The sequence below is a fragment of the Bombina bombina genome, chromosome 3, assembly GCF_027579735.1.
Source record: "Bombina bombina isolate aBomBom1 chromosome 3, aBomBom1.pri, whole genome shotgun sequence".
Lineage (NCBI taxonomy): Eukaryota > Metazoa > Chordata > Amphibia > Anura > Bombinatoridae > Bombina > Bombina bombina.
Window position 1 is genome coordinate 493774637 of NC_069501.1, and position 25641 is coordinate 493800277.

At 41.1% G+C, this 25641-nt stretch overlaps 1 protein-coding gene across 4 annotated transcripts in view; it reads right to left on the reverse strand.

Moving 5' to 3' along the window:
- Window positions 1-25641, reverse strand: part of ANKS1A (ankyrin repeat and sterile alpha motif domain containing 1A) — a 343365-nt gene that overhangs the window by 185637 nt on the left and 132087 nt on the right. For 2 of the 4 annotated variants that reach the window (XM_053706842.1, XM_053706841.1), the window contains exons 4-5: window positions 23283-23336; window positions 21363-21659 (exon numbers count right to left, since the gene is read on the reverse strand). In XM_053706842.1, the coding sequence (XP_053562817.1) occupies window positions 21363-21659; window positions 23283-23336 (351 nt within the window). The remainder of the gene's footprint in view (window positions 1-21362; window positions 21660-23282; window positions 23337-25641) is intronic. The other 2 variants (XM_053706844.1, XM_053706843.1) reach the window with 1 other exon arrangement.

Sequence of the window (25641 nt, forward strand, 5' to 3'; positions counted from 1 at the left end):
AGCCTCCTGAGAGAATTACGGCTCATTCCACAAGAGCGGTTTCCTCTTCTTGGGCTTTCAAAATCGAAGCTTCTGTAGAACAAATTTGCAAAGCTACTACTTGGTCTTCTCTGCATACTTTTTCAAATTTTTCAAATTTTATATTTTTGCCTCGGCTGAGGCTTCTTTTGGGAGAAAGGTTCTTCAAACTGTGGTGCCTTCTGTTTAGGACTGCCTATCTTGTCCCTCCCTATTTATCCATGTCCTCTAGCTTGGGTATTGGTTCCCAACAGTAATTACTCAAGCCCTGGACTCACCATATCTTAGGAAAGAAAAACTAAATTTATGCTTACCTGCTAAATTTTAAGACAGTTGTTCTTTTGACTATAAACTCAGGCACCTCTACACCTTGTGATACTCCTTTGTTTCCATTTCCCTTCAGTCGAATGACTGGGGGTTGTGGGTAAGGGAATGATACTTAGCAGTTTAACTGTGGTGCTCTTTGCCTCCTCCTGCTGGCCAGGAGTGATATTCCCAACAGTAATTATTCAAGGCGTGGACTCACCATATCCGGAAATAAATAAATTTATCAGGTAAGCATAAATTTTGTTTTTTATAATATTTTTGCTGGGGCATGTTATTTATGCGGACCAAGTTTTGAGAACTATAAAATTAATAATATGTGATAATATGTTCAAGATAGAAAAATTGCCCAAAATAATATTGCAGAAAACAGAGAGCATGACATTGTGAATGGCTTAATGGTATTCATTTGCAAAAATATTTAACACTACAGTCATGAATATGAAGCATCATGCTATATAATTAAAAAGTAATCTATATTTAAGGATGAATAACCTTAAGGTTATAATGTATCTTAGATAGATTTTTCCTCAAAAAGCATTTTATTTTTTAAAAATCCTATTTAAATTTAAAAAAAAAAAAACAGATTTTAATAAAAAAAAAAAATAGAATTTAAATCAAACAATTACGATTTAAATTTAAAAAAAGAAAAACAATTTATGCTTACCTGATAAATTTATTTCCAGGCATGGAAAGTCCACAAAACATTCGAATTACTAGTGGAATGTTCACTCCTGGCCAGCAGGAGGAAGCAAAAAGCACCCCAGCAGAACTGTTAAGTGTCACTTCCCTTACCCCAGTCATTCGGCTGAAGGGAAATGGAAAAATATGATAACACCAGGGTATAGAGGTGCCTGAGGACTAGACAAAAAAACTGCCGTCTTAATTTGAATAAAGGCGGATTGCGTACTCTCTATGCCCGAAAAGAAAGAAATTTATCAGGTAAGCATAAATTTTGTACAGAAGAGAAAGAAAACAAAGAGAGGCGCTTGTGTGTACCAATAGAGACAATGGTGAGGAGTAAATTCGCCCACAACAGGGTACTCACATTTTGTAGGAGCACTCAGACAGTGCTATTAGACGCGGACTGGGTACTCAAACAGCAACCCAGCTTTCTTGAGAAAAGGCCCAGCTTTGGGGCTGAAACGCGTTGATGTACATGTTATAAGTAGTCACTGCTTGAGTTTACACATAGGGTAAGCCTATTTTCAATTAAGTTTATATTCATATTAGCGCTATTGCACTATGTGATTTTTGTTTTTAGCAGGCACTGCAATTTTAGGATCCTATTGGATTTCTTATTCACTTTTCTCCAATTTTTATTTTTATTATTTTTATTTTTATCATATATATTTTTGATAACCATTTTTATTTTTAATTTTTGATTTCTTGGATACCCCAGCATACAAAAAGGATTAATTGGATTCAGAAGGGCACTGTATCTGTTACACAGGATATTTGTTAAGGATATCATCACTCATTAAGACTTTTTATACACATTATTTGTGTTTATATGTTTTGGTATTCCCCTCTCTCCTGAGGGGCAATTACTCTATTGTTTTTAACTATTTTTTTAATTGTTTTCAATCGAATTGTTATATGTACATAGGGTACTCTAGTTTATGTGAATGCAATAAATGAATTTTTAATATTCTGTTATTCTGATACTTTAGCCTATAGCTGGCGCTCCCTCTTTCTGTATTTATATTCATTTTTTTTAGTTTTTAGGGGTCTCACTTTGGGAGCTTGTATCTGTGTGGATGCTGGCGCTGTATATGCACTTTTAAACACTATAGTCTTTTGCTCCACAGAAGCTTCATTTTTGAAATCCAATAAAGATGAAACAGCTCTAGTAGAATGAGCCGTAATCCTCTCAGGAGGCTGCTGTCCAGCTGTCTCAAAAGCTAAACGGATAACAATTCTCAACCAGAGAGAAAGAGTGGTAGAAGTGGCCTTCTGACCCCTACGCTTACCAGAAAAAAAACAAAAAACAGGGCAGAAGTCTGCTGAAAAATCTTTAGTTGCTTGAAAGTAAAATTTAAAAGCATGCACAACATCCAAGTTATGCAAAAGACGTTCCTTCTGGGAAGAAGGGTTAGAACAAAAAGAAGGAACAACAATTTCCTGATTAATATTGCGATCCATCACTACCTTAGGGAGAAACCCCAGCTCATCAGCGAAGGACCACCTTATCAGCATGAAAAATAAGGTAAGGGGAAATCGCACTACAGAGCCGAAAGTTCGGAAACATTGCGAGCAGAAGAAATAGCAAGAATAAACAAAACCTTCCAACATAGTAATTTAATACTAACAGAATGCATTGGCTCAAACGGAGCCTGCTGCAAAACTCTAAGAACAAGGTTAAGACTCCAAGGAGGAGCAACAGATTTAAACACAGGCCTGATTCTGACCAAGGCCTGAACAAAAGACTGAATAGACGTTCAGAACTGAACAGAACTGCCAGACTTTTATGCAGCAGAATAGACAGAGCAGAAATCTGACCCTTCAAAGTACTGACAAACCCATCTCCAGGCCCTCCTGAAGAAATGCCAAAATTCGAGGAACCCTTACTTTGTTCCAAGAAAAAAAATTTGAATCACACCAATGAAGGTATTTACACCATACGCTATGATAAATTCTGCGAGTAACCGGTTTACGAGCCTGAAGCATAGTATCTATGACTTTCTCAGAGAAGCCACGTCTAGCCAAACTTAGACGTTCAATCTCCAAGCAGTCAGCTTCAGAGAAACCAGATTTGGATGAAGGGACCCTGAAGTAGAAGGTCCTTCCTGAAAGGTAGCCTCCATGACGGAAGAGATGACATTGTCACCAGATCCGCGAACCAGATCCTGCGAGGCCATGCAGGAGCTATTAGAATCACAGAAGCTCTCTCCTGTTTGATGCGAGCAATTACTTGTGGAAGCAACGCAAATGGAGGAAAACGGTATGCTAGATTGAAGTTTCAAGGAGCCACTAGAGCATCTACCAGAACGTCTTGAGGATCTCTTGACCTTGAACCGTACTTTGGAAGCTTGGCGTTTAAACAAGACGCCATCAGATCCACCTCCGGAACTCCTCCACCTGAGAGTTATCATTGTAAAAAAACCTCTGGGTGGAGAGCCCACTCTCCGGGATAAAAAATCTGCCTGCTTAGAAAATCCGCCTCCCAGTTGTCCATCCCTGATATGTGGAAGGCAGAGAGATGGCAATCGTGAGACTTCACCCACTGGAGAATGTGAGACACCTCCTTCATTGCCAAGGAACTCCAAATTCCTCCCTGGTGATTGATGTAGGCCTCCAAAGTGATGATGTCTGACTGAAATCTGATAAATCGGACCAAAGCTAGTTGAGGCCAAGCTATTAAAAGCATAGAAAATTGCTCTCAACTCCAAGATGTTTACTGGAAGAGACTACTCCTCTGGAGTCCACAGACCCTGTGTCTTTAAGAAACCCCAAACTGCTCCCCAGCTTAATAGGCTGGCATCCGTGGTCACAATCACCCAGGAAAGCCTCAGGGAGCATGTGCCAAGAGACAGTTTGTCCTGTGAAACCCACCATGAGAGTGAGACTTGTTGGGGAATCCAAATGTATCTTCTGCGAGAGATCTGAGTGCTCCCTGTTCCATTGACTGAGCATGCATAGCTGCAGAGGTCTAAGATGGAAACGAGCGAAAGGAATGATGTCCATGGAGGCCTCCATCAGTCCAATCACCTCCATGCATTGAGCCACAGATGGACGAATAGCAGACTGGAGAAACAGGCAAGAAACATGAAGCTTGGATTTTCTGATGTCCATCAAAAAAATCTTCATGGACAGGGAATCTACGATTGTTCCCAAGAAACAAACCCTTGTATCTGGAACAAGGGAACTCTTTCCAGGATTCCCTTTCCACCCATGGGAATGTAGAATAGGCAACATCTCAGTATGAGATCTTGACAGATGAAAAGATGGTGGTTGAACTAGAATGTCATCTAGATAAGGCACCACAGCAATACCCTGGGACCACACCACTGCCACAAGAGCCCCCAGAACCTTTGTAAAAATTCTGGGAGCTGTAGCAAGGCCAAAAGGAAAGGCAACAAACTGGAAATGTTTGTCCTGGAAGGCATACCTTAGATACTGGTAATGATCCCTGTGAATAGAAACATGAAGATACACGTCCTTCAGATCTATGGTCGTCATGAACTGACCCTTTTGGACCAAAGTAAGAATAGAACGGATGGTCTCCATCTTGAAGGACGAAACCCTGAGGAATTGTTTGAGACACTTTAGGTCCAGAATGGGATGAAAAACATAATTTATGCTTACCTGATAAATTCCTTTCTTCTGTAGTGTGATCAGTCCACGGGTCATCATTACTTCTGGGATATTACTCCTCCCCAACAGGAAGTGCAAGAGGATTCACCCAGCAGAGCTGCATATAGCTCCTCCCCTCTACGTCACTCCCAGTCATTCGACCAAGGACCAACGAGAAAGGAGAAGCCAAGGGTGAAGTGGTGACTGGAGTATAATTTAAAAAATATTTACCTGCCTTAAAAAACAGGGCGGGCCGTGGACTGATCACACTACAGAAGAAAGGAATTTATCAGGTAAGCATAAATTATGTTTTCTTCTGTTAAGTGTGATCAGTCCACGGGTCATCATTACTTCTGGGATACCAATACCAAAGCAAAAGTACACGGATGACGGGAGGGATAGGCAGGCTCTTTATACAGAAGGAACCACTGCCTGAAGAACCTTTCTCCCAAAAATAGCCTCCGAGGAAGCAAAAGTGTCAAATTTGGAAAATTTGGAAAAAGTATGAAGCGAAGACCAAGTTGCAGCCTTGCAAATCTGTTCAACAGAGGCCTCATTCTTAAAGGCCCAAGTGGAAGCCACAGCTCTAGTAGAATGAGCTGTAATTCTTTCAGGAGGCTGCTGTCCAGCAGTCTCATAGGCTAAACGAATTATGCTACGAAGCCAGAAAGAAAGAGAGGTAGCAGAAGCCTTTTGACCTCTCCTCTGACCAGAGTAAACGACAAACAGGGAAGACGTTTGTCGAAATTCCTTAGTTGCCTGTAAATAAAACTTTAGGGCACGAACTACATCCAGATTGTGCAGAAGACGTTCCTTCTTCGAAGAAGGATTTGGACACAAAGAAGGAACAACAATCTCTTGATTGATATTCCTGTTAGTGACTACCTTAGGTAAGAACCCAGGTTTAGTACGCAGAACTACCTTATCCGAATGAAAAATCAAATAAGGAGAATCACAATGTAGGGCTGATAACTCAGAGACTCTTCGAGCCGAGGAAATAGCCATTAAAAATAAAACTTTCCAAGATAACAACTTTATATCAATGGAATGAAGGGGTTCAAACGGAACGCCTTGTAAAACGTTAAGAACAAGGTTTAAACTCCATGGCGGAGCAACAGTTTTAAACACAGGCTTAATCCTGGCCAAAGCCTGACAAAAAGCCTGAACGTCTGGAACTTCTGACAGACGTTTGTGCAACAGAATGGACAGAGCTGAGATCTGTCCCTTTAATGAACTAGCAGATAAACCCTTTTCTAAACCTTCTTGTAGAAAAGACAATATCCTAGGAATCCTAACCTTACTCCAAGAGTAACCTTTGGATTCGCACCAATATAGGTATTTACGCCATATCTTATGGTAAATCCTTCTGGTAACAGGCTTCCTAGCCTGTATTAGGGTATCAATAACTGACTCAGAAAAACCACGTTTTGATAAAATCAAGCGTTCAATTTCCAAGCAGTCAGCTTCAGAGAAGTTAGATTTTGATGTTTGAAAGGACCCTGTATCAGAAGGTCCTGTTTCAGAGGTAGAGACCAAGGTGGACAGGATGACATGTCCACCAGGTCTGCATACCAAGTCCTGCGTGGCCATGCAGGTGCTATTAGAATAACTGATGCTCTCTCCTGTTTGATTCTGGCAATCAATCGAGGAAGCATCGGGAAGGGTGGAAACACGTAAGCCATCCTGAAGTCCCAAGGTGCTGTCAGGGCATCTATCAGGACTGCTCCTGGATCCCTGGATCTGGACCCGTAACGAGGAAGCTTGGCGTTCTGTCGAGACGCCATGAGATCTATCTCTGGTTTGCCCCACTGATGAAGTATTTGGGCAAAGACCTCCGGATGAAGTTCCCACTCCCCCGGATGAAAAGTCTGACGACTTAAGAAATCCGCTTCCCAGTTCTCCACTCCCGGGATGTGGATTGCTTACAGGTGGCAAGAGTGAAACTCTGCCCAGCGAATTATCTTTGTTACTTCCATCATTGGTAGGGAGCTTCTTGTCCCTCCCTGATGGTTGATGTAAGCTACAGTCGTGATGTTGTCCGACTGAAACCTGATGAACCCCCGAGTTGTCAACTGGGGCCAAGCCAGGAGGGCATTGAGAACTGCTCTCAATTCCAGAATGTTTATTGGTAGGAGACTCTCCTCCTGACTCCATTGTCCCTGAGCCTTCAGAGAATTCCAGACGGCACCCCAACCTAGAAGGCTGGCGTCTGTTGTTACAATTGTCCAGTCTGGCCTGCTGAATGGCATCCCCCTGGACAGATTTGGCCGAGAAAGCCACCATAGAAGAGAATTTCTGGTCTCTTGATCCAGATTCAGAGAAGGGGACAAGTCTGAGTAATCCCCATTCCACTGACTTAGCATGCACAGTTGCAGTGGTCTGAGGTGTAAGCGTGCAAAGGGTACTATGTCCATTGCCGCTACCATCAAGCCGATTACCTCCATGCATTGAGCCACTGACGGTTGTTGAATGGAATGAAGGGTGCGGCAAGCACTTTGAAGTCTTGTTAACCTGTCTTCTGTCAGGTAAATCTTCATTTCTACAGAATCTATAAGAGTCCCCAGAAAGGGAACTCTTGTGAGTGGAACGAGTGAACTTTTCTTTTCGTTCACCTTCCATCCATGTGACCTTAGAAATGCCAGTACTAACTCTGTATGAGACTTGGCGGTTTGAAAGCTTGAAGCCTGTATCAGAATTTCGTCTAAGTACGGAGCTACCGAGATTCCCCGCGGTCTTAGTACCGCCAGAAGAGCACCCAGAACCTTTGTGAAGATTCTTGGAGCTGTAGCCAATCCGAATGGAAGAGCTACAAACTGGTAATGCCTGTCTAGGAAGGCAAACCTTAGGTACCGGTAATGATCTTTGTGAATCGGTATGTGAAGGTAAGCATCCTTTAAATCCACAGTGGTCATGTACTGACCCTTTTGGATCATGGGTAAAATTGTCCGAATAGTCTCCATCTTGAACGATGGAACTCTTAGGAATTTGTTTAGGATCTTTAAGTCCAGGATTGGTCTGAAAGTTCCCTCTTTTTTGGGAACCACAAACAGATTTGAGTAAAACCCTTGTCCCTGTTCCGACCGTGGAACTGGATGGATTACTCCCATTAACAAGAGCTCTTGTACGCAGCGTAGAAACGCCTCTTTCTTTGTTTGGTTTGTTGACAACCTTGACAGATGAAATCTCTCTCTTGGAGGAGAGTATTTGAAGTCCAGAAGGTATCCCTGAGATATTATCTCTAGCGCCCAGGGATCCTGGACATCTCTTGCCCAAGCCTGGGCGAAGAGAGAAAGTCTGCCCCCCACTAGATCCGATCCCGGATCGGGGGCCCTCAATTCATGCTGTTTTAGGGGCAGCAGCAGGTTTCCTGGCCTGCTTGCCCTTGTTCCAAGACTGGTTAGGTCTCCAGCCTTGTCTGTAGCGAGCAACAGATCCTTCTTGTTTTGGGGCAGAGGAAGTTGATGCTGCTCCTGCTTTGAAATTCCGAAAGGAACGAAAATTAGACTGTCTGGCCTTAGGTTTGGCCCTGTCTTGAGGCAGGGCGTGGCCTTTACCTCCTGTTATGTCAGCGATAATTTCTTTCAAACCAGGCCCAAATAAGGTCTGCCCTTTAAAAGGTATATTAAGTAATTTAGACTTAGAAGTAACATCAGCTGACCAGGATTTTAGCCACAGCGCTCTGCGTGCCTGAATGGCGAATCCTGAATTCTTAGCCGTAAGTTTAGTTAAATGTACTACGGCCTCCGAAATGAATGAATTAGCTAGTTTAAGGACTCTAAGCCTGTCCGTAATGTCGTCCAGAGTAGCTGAACTAATGTTCTCTTCCAGAGACTCAATCCAGAATGCCGCTGCAGCCGTGACCGGCGCAATGCATGCAAGGGGTTGCAATATAAAACCTTGTTGAACAAACATTTTCTTAAGGTAACCCTCTAACTTTTTATCCATTGGATCTGAAAAGGCACAGCTATCCTCCACCGGGATAGTGGTACGCTTAGCTAAAGTAGAAACTGCTCCCTCCACCTTAGGGACCGTCTGCCATAAGTCCCGTGTGGTGGCGTCTATTGGAAACATTTTTCTAAATATCGGAGGGGGTGAGAACGGTACACCTGGTCTATCCCACTCTTTAGTAATAATTTCAGTTAGTCTTTTAGGTATAGGAAAAACGTCGGTACTCGTTGGTACCGCAAAATATTTATCCAACCTACACATTTTCTCTGGTATTGCAACTGTGTTACAATCATTCAGAGCCGCTAACACCTCCCCTAGTAATACACGGAGGTTCTCCAGCTTAAATTTAAAATTTGAAATATCTGAATCCAATCTGTTTGGATCAGAACCGTCAGCCGCAGACAGAAGCTCTCCGTCCTCATGTTCTGCAAGCTGTGACGCAGTATCTGACATGGCCCTAGTATTATCAGCGCACTCTGTTCTCACCCCAGAGTGATCACGCTTGCCTCTTAGTTCTGGTAATTTAGCCAAAACTTCAGTCATAACAGTAGCCATATCTTGTAATGTTATCTGTAATGGCCGCCCAGATGTACTGGGCGCCACAATATCGCGCACCTCCCGAGCGGGAGATGCAGGTACTGACACGTGAGGAGAGTTAGTCGGCATAACTCTCCCCTCGCTGTTTCGTGAAATTTGTTCAATTTGTACAGATTGACTTTTATTTAAAGTAGCATCAATACAGTTAGTACATACATTTCTATTGGGCTCCACTTTGGCATTGGAACAAATAACACAGGTATCTTCCTCTGAATCAGACATGTTTAACACACTAGCAAATAAACTTGCAACTTGGAATACAATTCTAGTAAAATATTATGAAAACGTACTGTGCCTATAAGAAGCACAGAAGATTTATGACAGTTGAAAATTAATAAACTGAAACAGTTATAGCATCAATCCTTGTAAACAACACAACTTTAGCAAAGGTTTGTTCCCATTAGCAAAAGACAACTAACTCTGATAGCAGAAAAAAAAAAATTACAGAATAAACGTTTTTTATCACAGTCAACTACAATCTCACAGCTCTGCTGTGAGAATTACCTCCCTCAAAAAAAGTTTTGAAGACCCCTGAGTTCTGTAGAGATGAACCGGATCATGCAGGAAATACAATGAGCTGCTGACTGAAATTTTTTGATGCGTAGCAAAAGCGCCAAAAAACGGCCCCTCCCCCTCACACACAACAGTGAGAGAGATCAGAAACTGTCAGAAATTAGATCAAGCAACTGCCAAGTGGAAAAATAGTGCCCAAACATTTATTCACTCAGTACCTCAGAAAATGAAAACGATTTTACATTCCAGCAAAAACGTTTAACATAAATTAAGAGTTATTAAAAAGCCTGTTGCTAGTCCCTGCAAAATAGGCTAAAAAGTTTTATGTACACAGTGTAATTCCAGTGAAGTACCATTCCCCAGAATACTGAAGTGTAAAATATACATACATGACATTATATCGGTATGGCAGGATTTTCTCATCAATTCCATTGTCAGAAAATAAAAGCTGCTACATACCTCTTTGCAGATTCATCTGCCCGCTGTCCCCTGATCTGAAGTTTACCTCTCCTCAGATGGCCGAGAAACAGCAATATGATCTTAACTACTCCGGCTAAAATCATAGTAAAAACTCTGGTAGATTCTTCTTCAAACTCTGCCAGAAAGGTAATAACACACTCCGGTGCTATTATAAAATAACAAACTTTTGATTGAAGATATAAAACTAAGTATAATCACCATAGTCCTCTCACACATCCTATCTAGTCGTTGGGTGCAAGAGAATGACTGGGAGTGACGTAGAGGGGAGGAGCTATATGCAGCTCTGCTGGGTGAATCCTCTTGCACTTCCTGTTGGGGAGGAGTAATATCCCAGAAGTAATGATGACCCGTGGACTGATCACACTTAACAGAAGAAAATGCCCTCCTTCTTGGGAACTACAAATAGATTTGAATAGAATCCTAGACCCTGTTCCTCTAGAGGAACTGGAACAATCACTCCCAGGGATGATAAGTCCTTTACACAGTTTAAGAAGGCCTCTCTCTTTATCTAATTCGCAGATAACCTTGACAGGTGGAACCTGCCCCTGGGAGGATGAGATTTGAATCTTATTCTGTAACCGAGGGATACTATATCTATGACCCAAGGATCTGGAACATCGCGTATCAAAGCCTCCTAAAAAAAGAAAGCCTGCTCCCAACTTGATCCACTACAGGATCGGACGGCCCCTTCATGTTGAATTAGAATCAACAGAAGGCTTCTTAGTTTGCTTCCCCCTATTCCAAGGCTGACTGGACCTCCAAGAAGACTTGGATTGATCCGACTTGGAAGAGGAAGACGTCTGTCCCTTAAACTTATGAAAGGAACGAAAATTAGAATTCTGGCGACCCTTAGGTCTATTCTTTTTTTCTTGAAGTAGGAAAGAACCCTTTCCACCTGTAATGTCAGAAATAATTTCTGCCAGACCTGGTCCAAACAAGGTTTTACCCTTATAAGGCAGAGATAAAAGCTTTGACTTGGATGTAACATCTGCAGACCAAGATTTTAACCAGAGAGCTAAAACAGTAAAACCAGAAATCTTAGCACCCAACCTAAGAACTTGCATGTTGGCATCACAAATAAAAGGTATTGGCTAGCTTGAGAGCCTTGATCCTGTCTTGGATCTCCTCTATAGTAGTCTCTTCTAGGATAAGATTAGATAAATCATCACACCAATAAGATGCTGCCCCCGCAACTGTAGCAATACTAGCAACAGGTTGCCACTGTAATCACTGATGAATGTACATCATCAAAAAAGCCTCAAGCTTCTTGTCCATGGGATCCTTGAAAGAACAACCATCTTCAACAGGAATAGAAGTTCTCTTAGCCAGAGTAGAGATAGCTTCTCTACCTTGGGCACTGTGCGCCACGAGTCACGAATAGAGTCAGCAACAGGAAACATCTTTAAAAACAGGGGACGGGAAAAGGAATCCCTGGTTTATCCCATTCCTGAGTTATAATATCTGCCATACGGTCTGGAACTAGAAATACTTTCACAGATGAGGGTACATCATATACCCTATTAAGCTTACTAGACCTCTTTGGATTCTCTGCAAAAAATTCGGATTCTTCCAAAGTAGCAAGAACCTCATTCAAAAGAACTCAGTGTTTTAACTTAAATCTGAAATGAATCTCCTCTGAATCTGTAGAATTTGTCACTACAGTATCAGAATTTGACAATTCCCATTAAGAAGCCACTGAAGAATCATCCTCATCAGATAATTGAGACAAGCTAATGCAGCTTTAGCAGTGTCAGCCTTAATAACATCAATATGTTTAGATTTCCTCTTATGTTTACAAGAAACCTTTTGAAAAGCTGATAAAGCTGCATAAACAACAGAAGTAATCTGCGCCGCGAAATCCCCAGGTAAAAAAAAAAAAAAAAAGGAGGTTGAGAGGAACCGCAGGGCACTGCATGTGAAGCTTGAGGGGAAAGCCGAGGCGTAGCTAGGATAACACTATCCTGAGAGACAGGAGGCTCAGGGAGAGACATCTTTAAACTTTAACGTTTTATTTAAACATGAAGAGCAAAACTGTACAGGAGGAATTAACTTAGCTCCCAAACACAATAAGCATTTTTCAAATGAATCAATTTCAGTATTGGTGTCCATTATTGGGTATCAGTTCATTATTAAAAAAAAAAAATTAAATGCCAAATGAAGTTTATTTATATGAAGCAATAAAACCTAAATAAGCACTTAAAACCTTCAGCTCTGCTAAAGTCTTACCCCTCCAGAAGTTGCTATCCCACTAGCACAGAAAACCAGACATACCCGGTAGCAAAAAAAAACACCTCCCTGTTACTGGAACAGCCTAAATCCACTTGCCACTGTAGATAGAAGAAAATGCAGCCTCCACACTCCCCACAGCAAACTCCCATCTGAACAGAGAAGCACAAAGACCAGAAGTGCAGAGGAGCGGTAACGTGACCATAAAAAAAAATGATGCCTCTTTTTCACATAAAAGTAGTGCCCCTAAGACAGATTCAAATACTTCCCACAAGGATTTAACCGCTATAGTGCTGGTACCTTCAAACATAGAAGGGAAAGCACTTACCTGTGGAACCTGCTCTGTAAGGCAGGAGCTGATTTCTGAGGTGTGGCAGCTTCACCATATCTACCAGGGACCTATAGAAAAACATAATTTATGCTTACCTGATAAATTCCTTTCTTCTGTTGTGTGATCAGTCCACGGGTCATCATTACTTCTGGGATATTATCTGCTCCCCTACAGGAAGTGCAAGAGGATTCACCCAGCAGAGTTGCTATATAGCTCCTCCCCTCTACGTCACCTCCAGTCATTCGACCAAAGACCAACGAGAAAGGAGAAGCCAAGGGTGTAGTGGTGACTGGATTATAATTTAAAAAATATTTACCTGCCTTAAAAAACAGGGCGGGCCGTGGACTGATCACACAACAGAAGAAAGGAATTTATCAGGTAAGCATAAATTATGTTTTCTTCTGTTATGTGTGATCAGTCCACGGGTCATCATTACTTCTGGGATACCAATACCAAAGCAAAAGTACACGGATGACGGGAGGGATAGGCAGGCTCATTATACAGAAGGAACCACTGCCTGAAGAACCTTTCTCCCAAAAATAGCCTCCGAAGAAGCAAAAGAGTCAAATTTGTAAAATTTGGAAAAAGTATGAAGCGAAGACCAAGTTGCAGCCTTGCAAATCTGTTCAACAGAGGCCTCATTCTTAAAGGCCCAAGTGGAAGCCACAGCTCTAGTAGAATGAGCTGTAATTCCTTCAGGAGGCTGCTGTCCAGCAGTCTCATAGGCTAAACGAATTATGCTACGAAGCCAGAAGGAGAGAGAGGTAGCCGAAGCCTTATGACCTCTCCTCTGACCAGAGTACACAACAAACAGGGAAGACGTTTGTCGAAAATCCTTAGTTGCCTGCAAGTAGAACTTGAGGGCACGAACTACATCCAGATTGTGTAGAAGACGTTCCTTCTTTGAAGAAGGATTTGGACACAAGGATGAAACAACAATTTCTTGATTGATATTCCTGTTAGTGACTACCTTAGGTAAGAACCCAGGTTTAGTACGCAGAACTACCTTGTCTGAGTGAAAGATCAGATAAGGAGAATCACAATGTAAGGCTGATAATTCAGAGACTCTTCGAGCCGAGGAAATAGCCATTAAAAATAGAACTTTCCAAGATAACAATTTTATATCAATGGAATGAAGGGGTTCAAACGGAACACCCTGTAAAACGTTAAGAACTAAGTTTAAACTCCATGGCGGAGCAACAGTTTTAAACACAGGCTTGATCCTAGCTAAAGCCTGACAAAAGGCCTGGACGTCTGGATTTTCTGACAGACGCCTGTGTAACAAGATGGACAGAGCTGAGATCTGTCCCTTTAATGAGCTAGCCGATAAACCCTTTTCTAAACCTTCTTGTAGAAAGGACAATATCCTAGGAATCCTAACCTTACTCCAGGAGTAATCTTTGGATTCACACCAGTATAGGTATTTACGCCATATCTTATGGTAAATCCTTCTGGTAACAGGCTTCCTAGCCTGTATCAGGGTATCAATAACCGTCTCAGAAAAACCACGTTTTGATAAAATCAAGCGTTCAATTTCCAAGCAGTCAGCTTCAGAGAAGTTAGATTTTGATGTTTGAATGGACCCTGTATCAGAAGGTCCTGTCTTAGAGGTAGAGACCAAGGCGGACAGGATGACATGTCCACTAGATCTGCATACCAAGTCCTGCGTGGCCATGCAGGTGCCATTAGAATCACTGATGCTCTCTCCTGTTTGATTTTGGCAATCAATCGAGGAAGCAGCGGGAAGGGTGGAAACACATAAGCCATCCTGAAGTTCCAAGGTGCTGTCAAAGCATCTATCAGAACCGCTCCCGGATCCCTGGATCTGGATCCGTAGCGAGGAAGTTTGGCGTTCTGGCGAGACGCCATGAGATCTATATCTGGTTTGCCCCAACGTCGAAGTATTTGGGCAAAGACCTCCGGATGAAGTTCCCACTCCCCCGGATGAAAAGTCTGGCGACTCAAGAAATCCGCCTCCCAGTTCTCCACTCCCGGGATGTGGATTGCTGACAGGTGGCAAGAGTGAGACTCTGCCCAGCGAAATATCTTTGATACTTCCATCATTGCTAGGGAGCTTCTTGTCCCTCCCTGATGGTTGATGTAAGCTACAGTCGTGATGTTGTCCGACTGAAACCTGATGAACCCCCGAGTTTTTAACTGGGGCCAAGCTAGAAGGGCATTGAGAACTGCTCTCAATTCCAGAATGTTTATTGGCAGGAGACTTTCCTCCTGACTCCATTGTCCCTGAGCCTTCAGAGAATTCCAGACAGCGCCCCAACCTAGTAGGCTGGCGTCTGTTGTTACAATTGTCCAGTCCGGCCTGCTGAATGGCATCCCCCTGGACAGATGTGGCCGAGCAAGCCACCATAGAAGAGAGTTTCTGGTCTCTTGATCCAGATTCAGAGTGGGGGACAAATCTGAGTAATCCCCATTCCACTGACTCAGCATGCACAATTGCAGCGGTCTGAGATGTAGGCGTGCAAAGGGTACTATGTCCATTGCTGCTACCATTAAGCCGATCACCTCCATGCATTGAGCTACTGACGGGAGTTGAATGGAATGAAGGACACGGCATGCATTTAGAAGCTTTGTTAATCTGTCTTCTGTCAGATAAATCTTCATTTCTACAGAATCTATAAGAGTCCCCAAGAATGGAACTCTTGTGAGAGGAAAGAGAGAACTCTTCTTTTCGTTCACTTTCCATCCATGCGACCTTAGAAATGCCAGAACTAACTCTGTATGAGACTTGGCAGTTTGAAAGCTTGAAGCTTGTATCAGAATGTCGTCTAGGTACGGAGCTACCGAAATTCCTCGCGGTCTTAGTACCGCCAGAAGGGCACCCAGAACCTTTGTGAAGATTCTTGGAGCCGTAGCCAATCCGAATGGAAGGGCTACAAACTGGTAATGCCTGTTTAAGAAGGCAAACCTTAGATACCGGTAATGATCTTTGTGAATCGGTATGTGAAGGTAAGCATCCTTTAAATCCACTGTGGTCATGTACTGACCCTCTTGGATCATGGGTAAGATTGTCCGAATAGTTTCCATTTTGAACGATGGAACTCTTAGGAATTTGTTTAGGATCTTTAAATCCAAGATTGGCCTGAAAGTTCCCTCTTTTTTGGGAACCACAAACAGGTTTGAGTAAAACCCTTGTCCTTGTTCCGACCGCGGAACCGGATGGATCACTCCCATTAATAATAGATCTTGTACACAGCGTAGAAACGCGTCTTTCTTTATTTGGTTTGTTGACAACCTTGACAGATGAAATCTCCCTCTTGGGGGAGAGAATTTGAAGTCTAGAAGGTATCCCTGAGATATGATCTCTAGCGCCCAGGGATCCTGGACATCTCTTGCCCAAGCCTGGGCGAAGAGAGAGAGTCTGCCCCCCACTAGATCCGGTCCCGGATCGGGGGCCCTCGGTTCATGCTGTCTTAGGGGCAGCAGCAGGTTTCCTGGCCTGCTTGCCCTTATTCCAGGACTGGTTAGGTTTCCAGCCTTGTCTGTAACGAGCAACAGCTCCTTCCTGTTTTGGTGCAGTGGAAGTTGATGCTGATCCTGTTTTGAAATTCCGAAAGGGACGAAAATTAGACTGTCTAGCCTTAGCTTTGGCTTTGTCTTGAGGTAGAGCGTGGCCCTTACCTCCTGTAATGTCAGCAATAATTTCTTTCAAACCGGGCCCAAATAAAGTTTGCCCCTTGAAAGGTATATTAAGTAATTTGGACTTAGAAGTTACATCAGCCGACCAGGATTTTAGCCACAGCGCCCTACGTGCCTGAATGGCGAATCCTGAATTCTTAGCCGTAAGTTTGGTTAAATGTACTACGGCCTCCGAAATGAATGAATTAGCTAGTTTAAGGACTCTAAGCCTGTCCGTAATGTCGTCCAGCGTAGCTGAACTAAGGTTCTCTTCCAGAGACTCAATCCAAAATGCTGCCGCAGCCGTAATCGGCGCGAGGCATGCAAGGGGTTGCAATATAAAACCTTGTTGAACAAACATTTTCTTAAGGTAACCCTCTAATTTTTTATCCATAGGATCTGAGAAAGCACAGCTATCCTCCACCGGGATAGTGGTGCGCTTAGCTAAAGTAGAAACTGCTCCCTCCACCTTAGGGACCGTTTGCCATAAGTCCCGTGTGGTGGCGTCTATTGGAAACATCTTTCTAAATATTGGAGGGGGTGAGAACGGCACACCGGGTCTATCCCACTCCTTAGTAACAATTTCAGTTAATCTCTTAGGTATAGGAAAAACGTCAGTACTCGCCGGTACCGCAAAGTATTTATCCAACCTACACATTTTCTCTGGTATTGCAACAGTGTTACAATCGTTAAGAGCCGCTAAGACCTCCCCTAGTAATACACGGAGGTTTTCCAATTTAAATTTAAAATTTGAAATATCTGAATCCAATCTGCTTGGATCAGAACCGTCACCCACAGAATGAAGCTCTCCGTCCTCATGCTCTGCAAGCTGTGACGCAGTATCAGACATGGCCCTAGAATTATCAGCGCACTCTGTTCTCACCCCAGAGTGATCACGCTTGCCTCTTAGTTCTGGTAATTTAGCCAAAACTTCAGTCATAACAGTAGCCATATCTTGTAATGTTATCTGTAATGGCTGCCCAGATGTACTAGGCGCCATAATATCACGCACCTCCCGGGCGGGAGATGCAGGTACTGACACGTGAGGCGAGTTAGTCGGCATAACTCTCCCCTCGCTGTTTGGTGAAATTTGTTCAATTTGTACAGATTGGCTTTTATTTAAAGTAGCATCAATACAGTTAGTACATAAATTTCTATTGGGCTCCACCTTGGCATTGGAACAAATGACACAGGTATCTTCCTCTGAATCAGACATGTTTAACACACTAGCAATAAACATGCAACTCGGTTACAATCTTATTTAACAAAAACGTACTGTGCCTCAAGAAGCACTAAACGATTAAATGACAGTTGAAATAATGAACTGAAAAACAGTTATAGCATCACTCTTTAAAAACAACACAACTTTTTAGCAAAGGTTTGTAAAGGAAATAGTCCCACTGGGTTCTGAACCCAGGACCTTCTGCGTGTAAAGCAGACGTGATAACCACAACACTATGAGACTGCTTCCCATTAGTAAAATAACACTAATTAAATTCTAAACATAAAAATTACAGAGCAACGTTTTAAATCACAGTCACTATATAAGTCTCACAGCTCTGCTGAGAGAATCTACCTCCCTTCAAAGAAGTTTGAAGACCCCTGAGTTCTGTTAGAGATGAACCGGATCATGCAGAAAATACAAGAGTAACTGACTGGAAATTTTTGATGCGTAGCAAAGAGCGCCAAAAACGGCCCCTCCCTCTCATACACAGCAGTGAGAGAGAAACGAAACTGTCATAATTAAAACAAGCAAACTGCCAAGTGGAAAAATAATGCCCAAATATTTATTCACTCAGTACCTCATTAATGCAAACGATTCTACATTCCAGCAAAAACGTTTAACATGAAAAATACCTATTAAAAGGGTTAATGTACTTTTACAGAGTAATTCCGGTGAAATACCATCCCCAGAATACTAAAGTGTAGAGTATACATACATGTTCATTATAACGGTATGGCAGGATTTTTTCATCAATTCCATTCAGAAAATAAAAACTGCTACATACCTCAATGCAGATTCAACTGCCCGCTGTCCCCTGATCTGAAGTTTTTACCTCCCTCAGATGGCCGAGAAACAGCAATATGATCTTAACTACTCCGGTTAAAATCATAAGAAAAACTCTGGTAGATTCTTCTTCAAACTCTGCCAGAGAAGTAATAACACGCTCCGGTGCTATTGTAAAATAACAAACTTTTGATTGAAGTTCTAAAAGCTATGTATAATCACCATAGTCCTCTCACACCTCCTATCTAGTCTTTGGGTGCAAGAGAATGACTGGAGGTGACGTAGAGGGGAGGAGCTATATAGCAACTCTGCTGGGTGAATCCTCTTGCACTTCCTGTAGGGGAGCAGATAATATCCCAGAAGTAATGATGACCCGTGGACTGATCACACATAACAGAAGAAAGAAAGATCAAAGTAAGAAACTCTGGCTTTCTATAATAGGGGTAGCAATAATGTTAGAAGTTTAAGCAAAAACCACATTGCCATCTTATAACTGGTAATAGCCACCATTACTCTTACTAAAGAGATTGACATGGACACAGTATAGCCCCAATCCTTGCTTGCAGGGAAAAGTAACCATTACTAGGATAAATATCTTCAGACACGATTTTCGCCATCCTCCCGTGATCAAGGCAAAGAAAATGACTGGGGGTTATGGGTAAGAGAAGTGATACTTAACAGCTCTGCTGGGGTGCTCTTTGCCTCCCACTATCCCACTAGTAATTAGAATGTTTCGTGGACGCTCCATGCCATAGGAAAGAAATCAGATTTAAATCAAAGATCAGATATTTTTTTTAAAAAATCATTGATTTGTATCCACCCTGAGCTCAATGCTACTACCGGGGTAAATTGATAGCATAATGGAGTACACCACTGGGGATGCTATAGTGGGCCATCAACTCTGGATAATTGGCTATTTTTAAGGTCTCACTAATCATCTGCCCAAAATGTACCATAAATGTATCCAAAATTATATACAAAATCTCCTCTGTGCTAAGTACTGGTTCAAACACTATCCAAGGTTAATAACAATTGTAACAGGAAGTAGCTGGTGGCAGTATTGTTCCCATAATTAACTTGACAACCGATAAGAGTTAAAAGGCTTAGCCGCAATGACAATGCAGCCACCTGCAACAATCCAAAATATTGAGGTTACATAACAATGCAAAGAAGCTCAATTATCTCTACATAATTTACTGTAGCAAAATCTGTAGATTACAATGCTGAATTTGAAGATAGTTATATTTTGCCACATTTTAGCTTTCTGCAATGGTGCCACCTGCAGCAAAATTTATTACGAGGTGAATGCCCCGATTGGTTGCAGACCCGCTTATTTGAGCCTGCAAATTATATTTATGAAACAGCGGTTTAAACCGCTGGTTCATAAACTCTATCCGCCAAACTGAAATTGGTGGATGAAAATCACCCCGGATTCATTAGACCGAGGTGACTGACAAGCCCTACTCACACAATTGGTTGCATGAGGGTAGGGGGCGGAACTGCACCTTGGTTCCCTCGTGTAATAGTAAATGGGGGGGCAAATTCGCCCCACAATTTGCGATAAGATGCAGACAGGTTCACAACATGTGAATCCTGTCCACTCGCAAATTGATAAATCTTGCCCCTATTGTCAGCCACCTATAATGGACACCACCCAGTCTAAGATATATTATCAGTTTAGATATGGCTGTGGAATTAGTAAAATTATTATCCATATCAGATATATGAGGCAAACAGGACTTCACATTCTAAATGTATATCTGCATCAGGTTCAAAGCCTTTTTTTTATCAAAAGCAGGCTGTTTATAGAGAACATTTTCATAACTTCAAAGCGTTTAGTTCAGAAATTGCAGAATGCATTAACATTTGTCCCTCCAAGCTACTTTGGTGAAGAATGAACATAAGGGAGCAGCATTTTTAGCTTTTAAGGCACTTTGGGGTTCTTTCTGCGGCTGTAATGTGAGACAATAAATAAATATCACCACAGGTAGACAAATACAGAAAAAGAATGACTAAATGGTGCTGACTCATTATACAAAGCAATAGCAAAAATAGCAGAAACAATGAAAACAGTAAATTAACCAGCAGAATAAAAAAAAACCTGTACAATGATAATAATGATACAGTTAGAGACAAATAACATATAATGGATGCTTAATAGACAAAGTGCATGAAGAGAGGGGAAAACTAGCGTTTAAATAGCTAAGTCTGGACAGCAATGGGTAACCATCCTCCACTTCCAAAGGACAAAACAAAAAACAAACATAAATAGGACAAGAAAGAGTTTTATCTTAAAGTCAAATGAAAACGTGGGGTTTTACTCTCAAGGTTTCGTTCTATATAGTGAGTGCTACTAAGGTGAGCCAAGATAACAAATTAAAAAAACTCAACAAAAGGCTGGGTATATAAAAACACAGGTGGTTTTTTTTTTTTAGGTTCTATTAGCTTTTGCAAAACCATTACCATGGTATAATAATCTACCCGCTTTTATCACAATGCTAGAGGGCCTAAAAGAATCAGAATTGCAGGTTTTGAACTACACACAACAAAGTTACCAAAACAGAATAACTGGTAAAAAAAGCTAAGCCAGAAAAGTTGCTCAATGTAAATAGTTGACACATGAGTATGGTATGCTATTAAAAAGTCACAGGGAAATCTATACCACTTAGACTTTTTTGGATTAAAGGGACAGTAAACCTTAAAAATAATGTTATATAATTAAGCACTATGTGTAGAATTATATAACATTATTTTTAATGTTTACTGACACTTTAAATAATGGACCATTTTATCACAATTGAAATGTTACTATTAACTCCGTGGATGCCAGAGAAGAATTCAGTGCATGCAGAAGCACTGTGCTACAGATAACTTTTGGTACAGGCGTGCTAAATACAGCACTGCTGTGATTAAGATATTTTAAACATTTTACTGTTTGGCCCCATCAATTCTATAGTAATTTTAAGTGGACAAAGTGATTAGTACCTGATAATTGATGTCCATTGCAGCGTCCAACAACACCTTGACCACAGCTCTGTGCCCATTTCGGGCTGCCAAGTGCAGGGGTGTGTGCTTTCGTGTATGGCAACTCAGCAGATTTGGATGGGCATTGAGAAGTAGCTTCACCACCTCTAAGCGTCCGTACAGCGCTGCCAAGTCTAGTGGTGTTTCCAGCTTGTTGTTTCGCATTGTAGGGTCTGTAAGTTCTTCCAGCAATACACGTACCACTTCAGTGTGCCCATACTGGGCAGCACAGTGCAGGGCTGTCTCATTGTCATTATTCTGTGGTAATGAAACATGTAAGAACCATTGTTCCCTTTACAAACATCTCAGTCATTAGGTCATTACTACAAAACAAGGCTGATCCTTTAGATTACTAAACAGGTCACTGTCATTATGTCATACGTCATTTTGTTCAACGTCACCTCTGCATTGCATGACATGCGCTAAAGCTCTGAAGGGAAAAAACCAACGACAAAATGATCGAACAGACATCCCAGAGGAAAAAAAAAGTGAATCCAGAGGTCAACCCAGATAACAAGAAACAACATATACGAATACTTCAAGAGGGAACACTACATGCAACATGCAAGTTGTATGGATTCCTACATTAAAGTAAAAAAAAAAAGTTTAACTTTCTGGCATGAGATGGGTATGAGGGGAATAACAAACTGGTATTTGATCTTCTAGACATATTGAGGTCATGTGTATATATTCTAACATCATGGGTAAATATTAAACGCCATAAGCAGACATTAACAGGTGCATGGCATGGGCATCAATCTAATATTTAACAGTTACAGGGTTAGCTGTGACCATCTCAAAACTTGAATATCATTGGCAGATATTTTTACTATAGCAAGTTTTTCCCATCCATGATTACCTAGTGCATTTAACTACCTCGTTTTTAGGGGAGTACAACATTTTGGCTGCTGGGGTTAGACCTAGGGTTAACCCATCGGTAAGAAGACTAATGCACTGCACAGCTATGCTTTGTAGCCCTATGTGGAGTCCAAATGTTTAAAGGGACAGTAAACGCCTTACAACTACAAGCCATTTCTGCTGAATTGCTATAGAATAAACATATCAGCCAAGTATTTTTAAAACAAATTAACATCTTTTTTCCAATTGCCTCAACTGGATGAGCCAATTTGACCTAGAGTCTGCAGACAACAGGGCTAGGCACTAATATAATGCTGGCATAAGATGCATTAATTTGCAGATTTTATCAGTTAAAGCCAATTAGGTACGGATAGGCAGCAGGGTTAAATAATCAAATTTTCAGAGCTACATTACATTAAAGGGGGACAAAATAAATTGTGAACGAATACTGCAAAGTTCTTTCTGTGCACATAACATTTTATATAAAAATCTAAAGGTGTTCACTGTTTATTTAGCAGGAGTTCAAATGTCTCAAAAGGTAAAGAGACGTTGCTGACGCCACTTTATTTGTAAAGCAACATTCCAGCCTCAGTTGTTTGGTAGTGGTAATATCGCTGGTGGGGTAAAATTATAGCAGAGAAGAACCCTTGACATGTAAAAAAAAAAAAAAACAGTGGTACTTGAGAAGACAAGAGGAAGTAGCAAATAAAAGCTGCTAGAGGAAACACAAGATCGAGTCAATATAAAGACAGTTATGGATAATGAAGATCAAACACAAAGCCTAGACACATGGTGTGGCCATCCAAGAAATGTTAGTAGCACAGAAATTGATGGGCTAGTCCAAAGGAAATAAAAGTGTAAAGCCAGTGAGTAGAACAATTGCAAACAGAGCAGCTGAAGCCTGAACATTTGCTAGCAGAATGGTGTGGAAGAGAGAAAGAAAAAGACACAGAGTTCAGGAAAAAGACAGGCACACCTTGGAGTTCCAATAAGGGTTCAAAGGGAAGGTAGGGGAGTACACACCTTTGCATTCACATAAGGATGGAAGGGGCCGTACTTTTTCACTTCTGGGACATTCTACAAAAAGGAGGGAGATAAAACAAAATAAAGGGAGAAAAGATAGAAAAAATAAAATAAAAAGCAGATGATGAAAGCAGAAAAAGGGGAGCAGAGGATAATCACTCTGATGCATTAAAAAATATAAATAAGAGATATGTGCTACAGGATAAGCCAGGAAAGGGTGCATCATTTGGAGCACAAAACAGCTTGTATGTTATGTTAAACGGACACTGAACCCAATTTTTTTTCTTTCATGATTCAGATAGAGCATGCAATTAAGCAACTTTCTATTTTACTCCTATTATATTATCAAATTGTCTTCTTTCTCTTGGTATCTTTATTTGAAAAAGCAGGAATGTAAGCTTACAAAGAGAACAAAGAACAATTTATAGTAGAGGTAAATTAGAAAATTTGTTAAAATTGCATCCTATATCTCAATCATGAAAGAAAAAAATTCAGTGTCCCTTTAACTAATTAACGTAAACATTTTAGGACTTTTTGCTCTTGAATAGGTTTTGAAGAACAGAACAAAACATCAACCAAAGGCTTCAATTTCCACTTTTAGCTCCATGATTTCTCATTTTTAATTTATGTATGTATGTATTTATTCATTTAATGGTCTATTCAGGCTCTAAATAAGTGTTATAAGGTGGTTAGCGCCCCCCACACCCAAATAATAATAATAATAATAATACTTTGTAATAGACACACAAAAAAGATAACCCCTAAAAATGTTTGGTTGAAATTTGTCATTTTTGTTACTTATTTATTATTATTTTTTTAATCTGAAGAGTAATTTCATCTCTTTATCAAAAATATATCACTGCATAAAAAAACTAAAAATTAACAACTAAATGTAAGAAATTTCTATATCTTTCTTGGCTCATATCCCTGGGTAATGACAGAACTGACTATTCCCTTGTTTACCTAATAAAGGTAACCACGAGACAGCAACCCTCTCCTTGAAGCTTGAACATAATATGGATTATGTTCATTTAACAGACATGAAGACATCAGACCACATCCAGACACAAAACTTTGACAAAAATTCTGGAACTGTCTATAACACAACCTTACCTTTATGTAAGTCAATAAATAGTAATTTTTTATTTTTGAACCAATGGCACTACTGTAATACAGGACGATTCCATTAATATACAATGCATTTATATTTTTAAAGTGGGGTTAGGTGCTATGTACTTAAATATTAACATTAACATATGTTCTGTGAAGAACAGAAAGAAAAGAAAAAAACATAATTTATGCTTACCTGATAAATTCCTTTCTTCTGTTGTGTGATCAGTCCACGGGTCATCATTACTTCTGGGATATTATCTGCTCCCCTACAGGAAGTGCAAGAGGATTCACCCAGCAGAGTTGCTATATAGTTCCTCCCCTCTACGTCACCTCCAGTCATTCGACCAAAGACCAACGAGAAAGGAGAAACCAAGGGTGTAGTGGTGACTGAATTATAATTTAAAAAAATGTACCTGCCTTAAAAAACAGGGCGGGCCGTGGACTGATCACACAACAGAAGAAAGGAATTTATCAGGTAAGCATAAATTATGTTTTCTTCTGTTATGTGTGATCAGTCCACGGGTCATCATTACTTCTGGGATACCAATACCAAAGCAAAAGTACACGGATGACGGGAGGGATAGGCAGGCTCATTATACAGAAGGAACCACTGCCTGAAGAACCTTTCTCCCAAAAATAGCCTCCGAAGAAGCAAAAGTGTCAAATTTGTAAAATTTGGAAAAAGTATGAAGCGAAGACCAAGTTGCAGCCTTGCAAATCTGTTCAACAGAGGCCTCATTCTTAAAGGCCCAAGTGGAAGCCACAGCTCTAGTGGAATGAGCTGTAATTCTTTCAGGAGGCTGCTGTCCAGCAGTCTCATAGGCTAAACGTATTATGCTACGAAGCCAAAAAGAGAGAGAGGTAGCAGAAGCTTTTTGACCTCTCCTCTGTCCAGAATAAACGACAAACAGGGAAGAAGTTTGGCGAAAATCTTTAGTTGCCTGCAAGTAGAACTTGAGGGCACGAACTACATCCAGATTGTGTAGAAGACGTTCCTTCTTTGAAGAAGGATTTGGACACAAGGATGGAACAACAATCTCTTGATTGATATTCCTGTTAGTGACTACCTTAGGTAAGAACCCAGGTTTAGTACGCAGAACTACCTTGTCTGAGTGAAAGATCAGATAAGGAGAATCACAATGTAGGGCTGATAACTCAGAGACTCTTCGAGCCGAGGAAATAGCCATTAAAAATAGAACTTTCCAAGATAACAATTTTATATCAATGGAATGAAGGGGTTCAAACG